The sequence below is a fragment of the Manis pentadactyla genome, chromosome 6 (assembly GCF_030020395.1).
Source record: "Manis pentadactyla isolate mManPen7 chromosome 6, mManPen7.hap1, whole genome shotgun sequence".
Lineage (NCBI taxonomy): Eukaryota > Metazoa > Chordata > Mammalia > Pholidota > Manidae > Manis > Manis pentadactyla.
In genome coordinates this window covers 61,170,173-61,183,899 of record NC_080024.1, presented here as the reverse complement: position 1 = coordinate 61,183,899, position 13,727 = coordinate 61,170,173, and the positions used below count along the sequence as shown (strand labels likewise).

Sequence of the window (13,727 nt, the reverse complement as noted above, 5' to 3'; positions counted from 1 at the left end):
TTCAGGTCTCTGATCCATTTCGAATTTACTTTTGTGTATGGGGTTAGACAATGATCCAGTTTCATTCTCTTACATGTAGCTGTCCAGTTTTGTCAACACCAACTGTTCAAGAGGCTGTCATTTCCCCATTGTATGTCCATGGCTCCTTTATCATATATTAATTGACCATATATGTTTGGGTTAATGTCTGGAGTCTCTATTCTGTTCCACTAGTCTGTGGCTCTATTCTTGTGCCAGTACCAAATTGTCTTGGTTACTGTGGCTTTGTAGTAGAGCTTGAAGTTGGGGAGCGAGATCCCCCCCTACTTTATTCTTCCTTCTCAGGATTGCTTTGGCTATTCAGGGTCTTTGGTGGTTCCATATGAATCTTTGAGCTATTTGTTCCAGTTCGTTGAAGAATGCTTTTGGTAATTTGATAGGGATTGCATTGAATCTGTAGATTGCTTTGGGCAGGATGGCCATTTTGACGATATTAATTCTTCCTAGCCAAGAACATGGGATGAGTTTCCATTTGTTAGTGTCCTCTTTAATTTCTATTAAGAGTGTCTTGTTGTTTTCAGAGTACAGGTCTTTCACTTCCTTGGTTAGATTTATTCCTAGGTATTTTATTCTTTTTAATGCAATTGTGAATGGAATTGTTTTCCTGATTTCTCTTTCTATTAGTTCATCGTTAGTGTATAGGAAAGCCACAGACATCTGGGTATTAATTTTGTATCCTGCAACTTTGCTGAATTCCAGTATTAGTTCTAGTAGTTTTGGAGCGGATTCTTTAGGGTTTTTTATGTACAATATCATGTCATCTGCAAATAGTGATAGTTCGACTTCTTCTTTACCAATCTGGATTCCCTGTATTTCTTTGTTTTGTCTAATTGCCATGGCTAGGACCTCCAGTACTATGTTGAATAACAGTGGGGAGAGTGGGCATCCCTGTCTTCTTCCCGATCTTAGAGGAAAAGCTTTCAGCTTCTCGCTGTTCAGTATGATGTTGGCTGTGGGTTTGTCATATATGGCCTTTATTATGTTGAGGTACTTGCCCTCTATACCCATTTTGTTGAGAGTTTTTATCATGAATGGATGTTGAATTTTATCGAATGCTTTTTCGGTGTCTATGGATTGGTCATGTGATTTTTGTCCTTTTTGTTTATGTGGTGGATGATGTTGATGGTTTCTCAAATGTTGTATCATCAATTTTTTTCCATAATTAAATGACATGTTATTAGCAGTATGTGAAATGCCCTATAAACCACTGACTTCATCTTTCTTTTTGGGTTTCAGCGCTTTATGGAAAATAACCATTAGTGTGAGCTTCTTGTTCCACTGCTCAGTGACTTCTCTTCAGCAACTCTAAAAAGACTTATTGAGCCATTTTTTAAATGGAGGACCAATATTCAAATGTCCTATGAACTTGACTAACACACCAACGTCTGAAAGGGAAGCTTGAACAAGGAAGGACTTCCCTTCACCATCTCCTTACTAGTGCCCTGAAAAAGTCTAAAAGAACAGAGAACAGTTATCAAACCAGAAGTCCCCATCATTTCCTTAACCTCTAGCATGGTATAATCTTCAGCTGAATACTGGACTCACGGCCACATTAAAAGAGCCAGCAAATCAACCTTGATTAACCCCATGTTTGCAGATGCTGGTTTGTGTCCCTTCTGCTCTGCTTTGAAAGTTGAAAAAGGATGAAGAGATCTTGTACAGAATATTAAAGCAGTATAAACCCAACCAGAATTTCACCAGAAACTGTTGAAATATTAAGTTAATAAAAGCAACCAATCCCCAAGTAAATGATGTATCTGCCCTTGACATGCCACAATACTGCAGGAATATATGTATTTGTTCCTTTAAAGTTTTAAAATAAGATAATCAGCAACAAATACAATATAAGAGAAATTTTGAGATGTGTTTACTATTGTTAACTTATTAAAGCATTATGAAGTTACAGAAAAAAACTAAATGCTCTATATTTCTACCCTGGAAATTACTAAACTACAGAGGTACTGTGGTTTAAGAACTATTTTATTAACTTAACAAAAATTTTTTCACCCCTCCCATGTGTGGAATCACTGTCCCAAGCACTCTAAAGAATGAGTTTTACACCTTACAGAAACCATCAGCCTAGAAAAGACATGATGAAAATGCATTAACTACTGTGAAAGGAACACATTGGCAGATGTCACAGGAGATTTGCAGATAAAATGATAAAGAAGATGAAGGGATTCCTTTTGAATGGGTGTCAGGGAGCAGAGGGATTGCAATGCTGAAGATAGGGTAGAGCAGGAATTGGAAATACAAAGGATAGACATGGCAGCTATTGCAAAGATTGAGTCTGCAAGCACTAGCAGCTGACTAGGTAGTAAAGGCAAGGGAAGAGAGGATGGAAGAACAAAAGCTAAGTATCCCATGCTGGGAACATGTGGAATGTTCAGTGCATGCAGGAAGTCCTCAGAGAATTGGAGAGCATAGAAACACAGGTCTGGAGATGGGAGACCTGAGAATCATCCACACAGCACTCACTGTTGAAGGTTACATACTCCCAAGTGAGAAAGGGAAGCCAGTTCTTGGAGAGCACTGACATACACAGGAGAAAACAGAGGAAGCTAAGGAATAGTGAAAAGGGAGAAAAGGAGTATCAGGAGAACACAATGTCTTGAAAGACAAGGGAAAAAAGTTTCAAGAAAAAAGAGGCAATAAGAAATATCAAATAGTGTAGAAATATGAAATGTGAAGATAGGAAAAACCACTGTTTCCTGGCTATTAATTGATAACGCACTTCCAGTAGAACAGAAGCATACATAGGAAACTCTCCTCAAGCAAACTGTAGTCAAGTTCCTCTAAGCCATCTCTTCTTGTCTGGGCCTCTCAACCTTGGCCTCTACCTTGCCAGGCCTGTGAAGCCCACATTTAGCAGATGGGAAGAAATGGTGCAGACAAGGGTTCAAAGAAGGCAGGCATGCAGGAAGAGGAGGTAGAACAGAGAGAATGCTCCTTCAATAGACCTCTGCTAAGAGGTGGGCCACTAATAAAACTCGTGATGGTGCTTGAGAGGGTTTCAAAGTTGAGGAAAGGTTTTCTCAAATGGAACAGGAAAGCATGGCTATAATCTAAGGAAAACATCCAGGGGAGAGGAAGAAACTAAAGATGTAAGACAGAAAAATAAATCCCCATCCTTATTATTTTCAGTCCTCTTACGCTGCATCTTTTTGCAAACCACCTCAAATTCTTTCTGGAACAATGACAGGTATTAATAAACAAGTAAAATTTTTCTTCTATCCATTTAAAAATATCAATGTTTAAATTGTTGTTTATATCTGCTCTTCTAATAAACATGGGAAAACTAACAGGAATGTTAATACAGCACACAAATTTAATATTATGAGAGGAAGATTATATTTTTCTTATTTTTAGACCTCCAAAAGGTTAAGTTAGCCATTTTCATACTGAATACCTATTCAATTTGATTATGTTCCCTACTGTGAGGGTAAAACATGAACAAACCAAGCTAATTTATGTGTAATTCCTTTGTACTACTGAAATGAAAAGGAACAATAGCTTAATAAAATGGAATTTATTATCTAATTATATCAAATAATTTAGAAACATCTGCTGGTGGTTAATAATACTATAGTTAAACCTCGAAGAATCTGCTCCCAGAGAGATTTTCATTTTATTCAAGACTTTGTGAGCTTCCAGTTGGGAAATCCATATTAGAGTATGAAAGCAAGGGAAGATATAATGGCACATTTACCGAACTTTTTAAAAAAATCAACAAATGAATGAAAAATAGATGTGTATCACATGGATTTGGGCCTTAAAATTAACCCAGTAGACTACTGCAATATCCAACATTCATTCAAACATTCACAGAGTAGCTGGTATGCATCAGACACTGTGGCAATTGTTAAGGATACAAAAAAGAAATCCATAGCTTATCCACTAGGCAACTTCACCTAACAGAGAAGACAGGACAATATAAACTAACCATTATATCACATGGTAAGTGGTAGGGCAGAGACATATATAGGGCAATATGGATGCAGAAAAAAAAGTAACTCACAAAGGAAGACTACTTATTCTAGCTGAATTTTGCAAGATGTGTAGAGGTGAGTGAGGGCAAAGAAGGACTTGGGAAGTGATGGTACCAAAGGTACACTGAGTACAATCTTTTCTGAAAACCTCAAGTAGTTCAGTATGGTTGAAGCACAGCCTTTGAGAAGAGAGTAAGAGATAAGGCCAGATACATAAGCAGGGGTCCTATCCTGAAAGCCTATGTGCAGGCTAGGGAATTTGGACTTAATGGTGATGGGGTCCCACACGATGATTTTACATAGAGATAGTGAACTGTTAGACTAACCAGTTTCTAAGAGGCAGGGTGAAGTTTCGATTGTGGACTCATTTTATAATAAGCAAGAATGAACACAAAATAATAAAGGAAGAAAAAGATAAATGAAAGCAAATGCTTAAACTGATTCAAAGTTTTTCACAGGATAAGTACAGGGAGTAGCAGTTCACTGTTACATGTTATTCTTTGTTCATTCATTTACTCATTGAATTAACCTGGATTGAGCACATATTATATGCCAAACACTGAATTTCCAGTCTTTGATATATTTTAAGTGCCATGAGGGCAGGATCCAGACCTGATTATAATCTGGATTACCTACAAAAGAAGCAAGCAATGCCTGTTGGCCAGTATATTTTTCACATATTTAGAGTGCAAGAGGAAGTATCAAGTGTCCAACACTATCAGAAGTCTATCTGGTCTTCAACTTATATCCCTGAACCAGGTCTCCACCAGAGCATTCTCAAAGTCTACAATAGCACATGGCAAGTATTTAGATGTACACATAAACCAGGAAGATTGCAGAACCACTTGTTCAAGTGGGTAAACAGGCCTGTGACAATAACAAATGCAGAAACTCTGCTGCTATCTTGATTTTTGTTAATATGACAATAACATTACTAACAATATTAGCTACTATGTATCTTCAATCACTATGTTAAGAACCTTACATACATGATCTCATTTCTTTTTGTAGCAATGTGGGATTTATTAGCCTCTGTTTACATATGAAAGAAATAAAACTAGAATATACAGCTGACACTTGGCAGAGAAAGAATTAAATGCAGCACTTCTACTCCAAAATCTAAGCCCTTTCCTCTACACTACATGCTATAGAAGTACCCTCCACAATCTTCCCATTACAGTCAGCGTAAAATCTCAAGTCCTCCCCATTGTCAAAGGGTCTGTGACACCACACTCCACCATCCCCCAGGTGCCTCTGTCACATTGCCTACCACTTTCCTGTGGCTTATTCTGCTCTAGCCATGTTGCCCTTCTCTCTGCTCCTCAAAACTGCCCAGCACATTCTGCCTCTAAGCTTGCTGCTCCCTGAGGAAATTTCCCACTTCATATGACTCATTCCTTCAGTTCCTTCAAGTCTCTGCTCAAAATCCGCCTTGGCCATGGTCCCTTCCCTGAGCACTCTGCCACAGAGCTAGCCTGTGTACCTGACATATTAGGCCCTCAATTCATCAAAGAGATGAATAAACAAATCAGGCAACAAAATAGGAAAACACAGCCCAAGCTCCAGAGGTACTCCCCAGAAGTACGGAACACTACACTTCTTCTGTCACTTCCTTTTTTCACCAGGTGGCATCATGCTTTCCTTCTCCCAATCCCAGATGCCCTGTGCTTTTACAGTGTGTGCTTAGTACACCACCCCCTACAGGGCCTTCTCACGAATACCCACCCTCTAAAAAAAAGACTGCCTGCAATATAATGTCATAATAAATATTTGGTCATTCAGATGACCAAATATATATTTCCCAGGTATATTTGGTCTTCATTCACAGTTCCTGAAGACACTGCAGAGTCTTAAAGGAGAAATGGGTGTACTGTCATGTTACTGAGAAACTTTTGGACCCCACGCAGGGGCAGGGGCTGGAGGCTGAACCAGCCAATGGCCAATGATTTAGCCAGTCATGACTATGCAATAAAACCCTCACAAAAACCGGAAGAGCTCATGGCGCCCTTGAGATGCTGCCTCTCTGTTGGGAAGAGCTTACACACTTTAGGAACCAGAACACTCCCAACATGCCATGGAGCCGGGCTCCATATGGTGTCCTTTATTAAATGGTAAACTGTCTTCCTGAGTTCTGTGAGCCGCTCTAGCAAATTAATGGAACCTAAGGGGGAGGTTGTGGGAACCTGCAATTTGCAGCGGGTAGGTCAGAAGCACAGGTAACGGCCTGGGGCCTGTGACAGGTGGTGGAGGGCAGTCTTGTAGGATGGAGCTCTCAACCTGGGGAATCCGGTGCTGTCTCCTGGCAGATAGCATGAGAACTGAGTGCTTGGACACCCTGCTGGTGTTCGAGACTTGCTTTGGTGTTACGTGTGGGAAGACCCCTGGCCCCTGCAACACACACACTGGCATGGGTCCAGGAACACAAAAGGAGTCAAGCACACCATCGCACTGCCACTCTCTCACACAGGGTAGCTTCCTCAGTCAAAATGCTGGCCCTGTCTTCCTACTTTAAGATATTTAGTCCATAAATTAAAATCATTCTTTCATGCTATAAAAAGATATGGATCTATATTTAGCATGTTATTCCTCACAGGTAACATGCTACAAATCATACTCTAATCTTGGCACGTAGTATAAAATTCATTCACCATGGAAGGCCTTCAGTTAGGCAGATGTGTGCATATCCCTCAGACAGACTTCTAACACCACTTACCTGCTGTCTGTTCTCCCTGACACAAGCTACTTTAATCCTAAAATCATCTCTGACAAAGTAATTTCACAGCATTAGGAGATGAAAAATAAAGTTCTAAATGGAAGGTATAAGACAGAATATTCTATGAGGGCTGAAGATACGTGGTAATGGCAGAAATGGGAAATACCAGGAAAAATTAACAGTTTAAAGACCTGTTCAGTTTTTTAAACATTAAGTCTGTGATCTTAAAAATCAATGGAAGCAGAGAGATGTTTTTTTTTCCTGCTTGCTTTATAGGAAATACACATGGTCCAACGAAACCCAAAGGTAAAAAAATCAGAGTGGAAAGGGAAAGGAACAACTTTCAGGGCAGCTGGAAACACAACAACGAGGTGGCCCTGTGCCACACTGCTGAGCAGCCGGTGACAGGCCTGGCCTCACTCATCTTCCCTTCTTCCACAGATTACTCAATTGCTGGCATTATTTCCAAGGAGTGCATACTTTTCTAAATTTAAAACAACCATTCAGAACAGGTAGGAGCATTTTTAATCTATCAATTTTTAATTTTGTTTGTGTTTCTTAGGGAATAAAAAAAAAGGTTTCTAAAAACATTAAGTTCTAAAAGGTACCTGAATATAAAACCAGTCTTTTAAAAACAGTAATTTGTGTTTTTTACAGTTTACATTACATTTTCCTTCTATGCAATCTGGTTCCCCCAGCTCCAGCAATTTCAAAACTACTATCCAGCTTGAGATACAATTCACATACCATAAAATCTGCCTTTGAAAGTATGCCATGCAGTGGTTTTAGGATATTCACATAATAGTTATTCTGGTTTTTAAAAATAAGGAGCCAAATTAAGACCATATATTTAAAACTTTGTCAGACATAATTTCTTTGTCAACATGACTTTTCAATGTAAAAATACAGTTACACCGTTCTGTTTTCTTAGTTTCTTCCCACTGTTGTTTTTTAAGGATAATAAGATTATATTAACAAATAAAAATTAAAGTTCATGGGAATAATTTTCTATGTAAGAATAACTTATTACTGGTAATTTGTTAGGTATTACTTATTACTGGTAATGCCAGGCCAAGCTCAAGGATTTGTCTTAAATTGGGTTTGCACAAAAAGTCTGGTAACATCATTTAGTTTTTACATTGCAGATAAGTAAGTTTTTTAAAGGTACTGTTATTGATTCTTCATGTAAGATTGAGAAAACATCAATTACCTGTATTACACACTATTACTTTCTAGAGGGACTTTGAGAAAAGATACACAAACCCCAGGCCTAGCAAGGAACTCTTTGTTATGGCTGCTCTCAAGGTGAAAGGAAACCGTTAATTCTTAGGTAAACCAACCTGATGGAAAGCGTGTAACTTCTTATACTAACATCATTCCTTTATAGCTATGATTATATGATATAGAAAGCATGAACAAAGAGTATTCTTCTGCCTAATTAATTCTCTTATTAGTACTTGAGTCTAAAAAATGAATTCTCAATGGGGTTAATAGTGCCCTCAAGAGAGCAAAAATTGGCTTTGGGGGTCAAAAAAACTTAATTTTTGTGTGTAAAGCAGATATACATACAGTCCATAAACATTTTATCTCCACTAAGTTTCATGGATAAAACAATTAAGAAAAATTGTCTAAATGGATTATGCCTGGTGATTTTTAAAAAATGAGAAATACTGATCTAAAAGAAACTAAAACTCTTGAAAAATCTGTCAAATTTTTATAATGAAGGTATCATTCCCTTCTATGCTCAAAGATGAGGATGCTTACACCATCTTATCTGCAGGCACATGTGACTCACAAGACTGTATCACCAATATTCTTCTTGCACTGTACATAGATGGTGACTATCGGAGTTATAGAACTGTATTCTTTGATCTCTTTTACATAATACCAAATCGCCACACCTTAAAAGAAAAATCTTAAAGTGGAAATATAAAGCTTTTGACACCACAAAGAGTAGGAATGCGGACAAGTATTCTAATAAAGACAGTGATTTTAATAACAGCCTGAAAATACGAATTATTCTAAGAAAAGTAGCTGGGCTCTCACCAGTAGACCACCCTGCTGCTTAGGTAACTCGCTCTCATATTCTTTGATGAGCAACATCTAAAAAATTAAAATATTAACACAGAGTGTATTCAAGTGGGAATTTCTTATAAAATTAGCTTTTGGTCAAATATTTCTTATTGAAAATGTGCAGGTGATTTATCATTTTTAAAATAAATTTTAATGTCACAACAGTCATGGGAAATTAGAAAATATCCTAACTGCATCACAAAGAATATGCCATTGCCATTTAAGTGCTCCACAGAGATGCCCATAGGCAGGTGTGTCAGGGCAGTGAGAGAGGCCTAAGAAGGCAGCACTATAAGGTTTCCATGGCAGTAGAAGAGTCAGAGTTTAAAAGGTAAGAAATTGCAGTGAAATCCTAAAAATTAGAAGTGACCTATGGTAGTGATGATAGTGACTAAATGGTAATGAGAGGAAAAATTATAAAGAGGAGAGGGTGCAATGCCAGAGCTAATAATGTCCAGATAGAGAAGGCAGTAATTCAGAGGTCAGCCAGCCCAGCTGGACTGTAATTGAGTTCCCAATCTCATCAGTTTGGGCTGAAAACCACAGCCCCACTTAGCTCTAAATGACAGAAACTCCTGCCAAGGGATAACCTAGCAGGATGCTTTTCCCTGCAGCCATCTACTAGCACTCTGAGTGTTTTATCAGGTACAGCTAAGAAGTTCGAAATTAGATGATCTGAGACTTTCCTTCTAGCATATCAATTAAAAGACATGAGCTTCTCTGCTAGGAAAGTTCAGACAAAGCCTACATGGAAATAGGTAGTTATGTACAAACACTACAGTTATGGAACATAAGCTCTTAGACCACAGGGATCATGTCTCTTGCACACTGCTATAGGTGTTTGTTGACTGAATGAGCAACATGAGTGAGCCAGGTATGAACCACATTTGGATAATGTTCATGACTTGAGGATTTTAAGTTATTTTGATCGATGCTGATGACTGAGGAACGGATTCATTTGAAAGGTGAAGAAAAAAATACAAAAAAGTTTCCAAACCTTCAAAAATGCACATTTTCAGCTCCCAAATCAGAGTGTAAAATCAGGAAGAATTGGGGTCTGGATCTTCTATCACAGAATAAAACAGAAATTTGCATTAAACTATCCTTTTCAGCAGCAAAAGTGATTAACAGTGAAGACAAAAGATGGTCTTCGCTTTTCAGCTTAATTTAACAAGTATTTTGAGTTCCTACACCATACTTAATTTAAATGTATACAAATGCAAGTTGTATTAGGTAATTTTAGAGGCTCTCATTTTTTTAAATAGAGCTTTCACTAACTTTCTATAAAAAGAATAATCTTTACAATTATAAAAAACTTGGACGGAAACGTAAAACACAAAGCAAAAGAAACTAGACTCTGTTGCTGGCTGCTATGCACTGCATTGTGTTGTCCCCCAAATTCACACGTTGAAGCCCTAACCCTCAGTGTGATGGTATTTGGAGATGAGGCCTTTGGGAGGTAATTAGATGTAGATGACATTATGAGGGTGGGGTCCACATGATGGGTTTAGTGCCCATTTAAAAACAGACCAAAGAGCTTGCTCTTCCCCTCTCTCCACCAGGTAAAAGCACAGCAAAAAGGAGGCTGCCTGTAAGCCAGGCAGAGGGCCCTCCCGGAAGTGAATGTACAGACACCTCGGTCTGAGACTTTCGTCCCTCCAAAACTGTGAGAAATAAATGTCAGCCACCCAGTATATGGTATTTTTCTATAGCGTTCCCAGCAGACCTAAGCTAGCAGCCTAAATACGTAAGATAGGATCCTGACAGTTGTTACTTTAATGAAGCTTAGTAACTTCTGAGCTCTGGCTTTAATGACTGATTAGTCACACTTGCCTAGTTTCTTGTTCCTACCTTCTCCTCACCACCATCTCACAGAGCTTTACTATCTCTTTGCTCCTTTATTCTAGGCTGGTTATTTAAGAGCAAACACAAAGGATATGAGACACTTAATAAGGCCAACTAGTTAAACAGTAGCAATATGTAAAATAAAATCAATTTCTTCTAAACTCTGGGGACTGCTCTTAATATTTACCAAAAGCTATTTTGAATTGGATAAGTTTGAGCAAATCTTCTCTTTATCTAATACAAACAAGCGTGCATAAGAATCCCAGGGGAGTCCCTTTAAAATCCGCTTCCCCTAGAAATGCAGATTCTGCAGGTCTCTAGCCAAGGGAATCTATATTCTTAATTATCTCAGATGACTGATGAGTGGTGTGCAATCATACTTTTGAGAACTGCTGCTGCTCTAACATTACTGAAAAACAGCCTCTGCACACAGGTGACTTTGCTTTGTGACAGAGAAATGTTGCTAAATTGTAACCAAATTGGATTTTATAAACTAAATTCTATTTTCCCACAAGTTGACTTTAAAATTTACTTCATTCACTCTGAGGGGTGGGAATGGTTTCTTATCCCTTTTTCTGGAGATCACATTCTATGTTCTTCCTTTCCGCATCTCCACCTAAAGATTTAATAACTTAGGAATCATTTTAGAAGAGCTCCAATTCTCCCCAATTTGTCTGTTTTACTCATTCAGCAAAGTAGTTGATTTGGAAACCTTACCTTTGAAAACAAACCTTGAAAATGCAGACTTTCTCTTTAAGAAGGAAAATGATTGTCAAAAAATGTTTTAAAAGAGAAGTTTATTTATGGAAATGTTACTGCTGTGTGTTAGTTACAACAGTGTAAGATAAATCCTGCTTCAAAAGAAAATATCAACTTTGAGTAAAGCTTTCCATCCTTTTAAAATTTTGTACCAAAAAGTCTACACTCAAGGAAAATGTTTCTACTAAGTAATGCAGATGAGATACATGGTTTTGGAAAACAATAGTGTGATTTTTTATTATTTCTTTCAAAGAAAGAAGAAACGATTTTTTTAAAGCACCTATAAAAAACCAACACCAAATAAGAAATGTCATATCCCAATATGGTAGATATTTGGGTAAAGTAAACATAGCTCCAAACTAAATACTGGCAAGTTTTGTTGTAGGCTGTTTTATCCCAAAAAGACCGTGTGACCTGGGGAAATACCATCTCTGCATCTAAATTCCATTTATAAAATAAGATGGTTAAATAGAAGTAATTCTGATTCCAGCAGATTAATTCACCTGCAGTATTCGCATCAAAAAGCATTTCTGGTATGTGATGCCTCTAACGTGCTTGATCAAACGACACTTAAAAACGTAACTGGAAACTTGATATTGTAACTTAACTAGGACTGCCCTTGTAGCTGGCAGTTACATAGCACTGCACTGCCTTTCTCTGAAAGACGTAATGCTTTGAGCATTTAAATTCCACACACCGAGTTATCTTAAAGAGAGGTACTATGTACTACCGTCTGTTTTTGTAAAAGGAAATAATGTATCTTCCAATTCTTCTTCCCAACCCATTGTCATTGAAGACTGGAAAAAAGGCACCTTTAAGTCTTAACCAGTGAAACAATAGTGTTGCAGTAATTACATCACAAAAATAACCTTTCCTAAAATACTAAAAAATATTCTCCTGAGATTGCTTATGTTCCAGTAGCCAACTTTGTTCCGTCTGCTCTTATACTCGTCAGCGTAAACATTTTTCCATTTCAAGAAATATTAAGTTCACCACTTATTCTTGTTTCCAACGGAATACACCAAGAAAATAACACCCGCCCCCCCGCGCCCAAACTCCAACAAGAATTAACATATGCATTTGGCAATTCCAGGGAGGACAGGATGCACAGATATCTTGTTGAAAATAAACTTTCTAGGATCTTTATTTACTGACTTGAGAAACGTCGGTTTAGAAACAACCAGCTAAACTTCGCTCTCAAGTTGGCGTCTTGGAGAATCTCGGTTTACCAAACACCCAGGACCTGAGAGTATCGCAGCCCAGAATTGGCCAGGGGAGCACACGCCCATCGGCCCTGCCTGGAGAGGAGACAATGGGAGAGGCCCACGGGAGCGAGCCGGGCGCGCGGGCGCCCCAACTGCGCGCCCTAGGCTCGCGTCCGACCAGCCGCGCCGCGTCCCCTCCCCGGGCGCCCCGAGCCCCCGACGCCGGGGCGCGGCCCCCCTGCAGCGGCGCGGGCGAAGGGCTGCACTTACCAAACAGGGTCAAGGCCATGGTAAAGGCACTGGCCACTGCTCGCCGCCGACCGCCGGTCCACGCGCTCCTCCAGGCCGGCCACTGATCACCGCACGGGCCAGACGCGCTCACACCTCGGAAGGAGCCGGGAGCCGGAGGGGCGTGGTGGGGCCGCGGGCGCGCGGGGAGGCAGCAGGCCGGGCCGCTGGGGGCCGCTGCAAGAAAAAGTTATTCACGCGTTATTGTCAGGCGCATCACACCAGACGAGACCCGCTAGCCCCAGGCGAGCCGGCACTTGCCGCTGCCATCTGTGCACTACGCGGAGCGCGCGCCCCCGGCGGTACCTGCGAGGCAGGAGGGCTGGGCTGCGGCGCAGTGGCAGGCGGAGACTCGGCGCCGCAGTGGCGGCGGCGGCGGCGGAGAGAGAAGCAGCCTCGCAGAGTCCCTGGCGGGGCGCGCTCACTCCGCATTTCGCGGCCTCGTAGACGCCATCTTGCGACAGCGTCTCCCACAGGATCCGCCGCGGCGCCCCCTCCCGCGTCCCGCTCGGGCGGCTGAGCCCCGTGCGTTCCCATGGCAACGGGCGCGCGCCCCTCCCGCCCCGGGCCGCTGGGAGGAGGCCTGCTGGGGCCCCGTGGGGGCAGGGGCGGCGGCGGCGGCGTGCGTTTTCGCTGCAGTCCCAGGGCTTTCCTTGAGTGGGATTCGAGGAAGCGCAGAGGAGAAAAACTGAGGTGTTACTCGAAAGAGGAAGAGTCACAGGAAGATGCTCTGTGAATTCAAGTCCCGCGCCTGGGTCACCTGGGGATCGAGTTCGTTTACGGATCATCTCCCCTACGGCGCCATCGCGGTTAACG

At 40.6% G+C, this 13,727-nt stretch overlaps 1 protein-coding gene across 1 annotated transcript in view; it reads right to left on the bottom strand.

The window, feature by feature from the left end:
- Window positions 1-13,404, bottom strand: part of CHN1 (chimerin 1) — a 227,407-nt gene extending 214,003 nt beyond the window's left edge. The window contains exons 1-2 of the mRNA XM_036876945.2: window positions 13,218-13,404; window positions 12,894-13,088 (exon numbers count right to left, since the gene is read on the bottom strand). Coding sequence (XP_036732840.1) covers window positions 12,894-12,912 — 19 coding nt within the window. The 5' untranslated portion in view covers window positions 12,913-13,088; window positions 13,218-13,404. The remainder of the gene's footprint in view (window positions 1-12,893; window positions 13,089-13,217) is intronic.
- Between the last annotated feature and the right edge of the window lie 323 nt (window positions 13,405-13,727).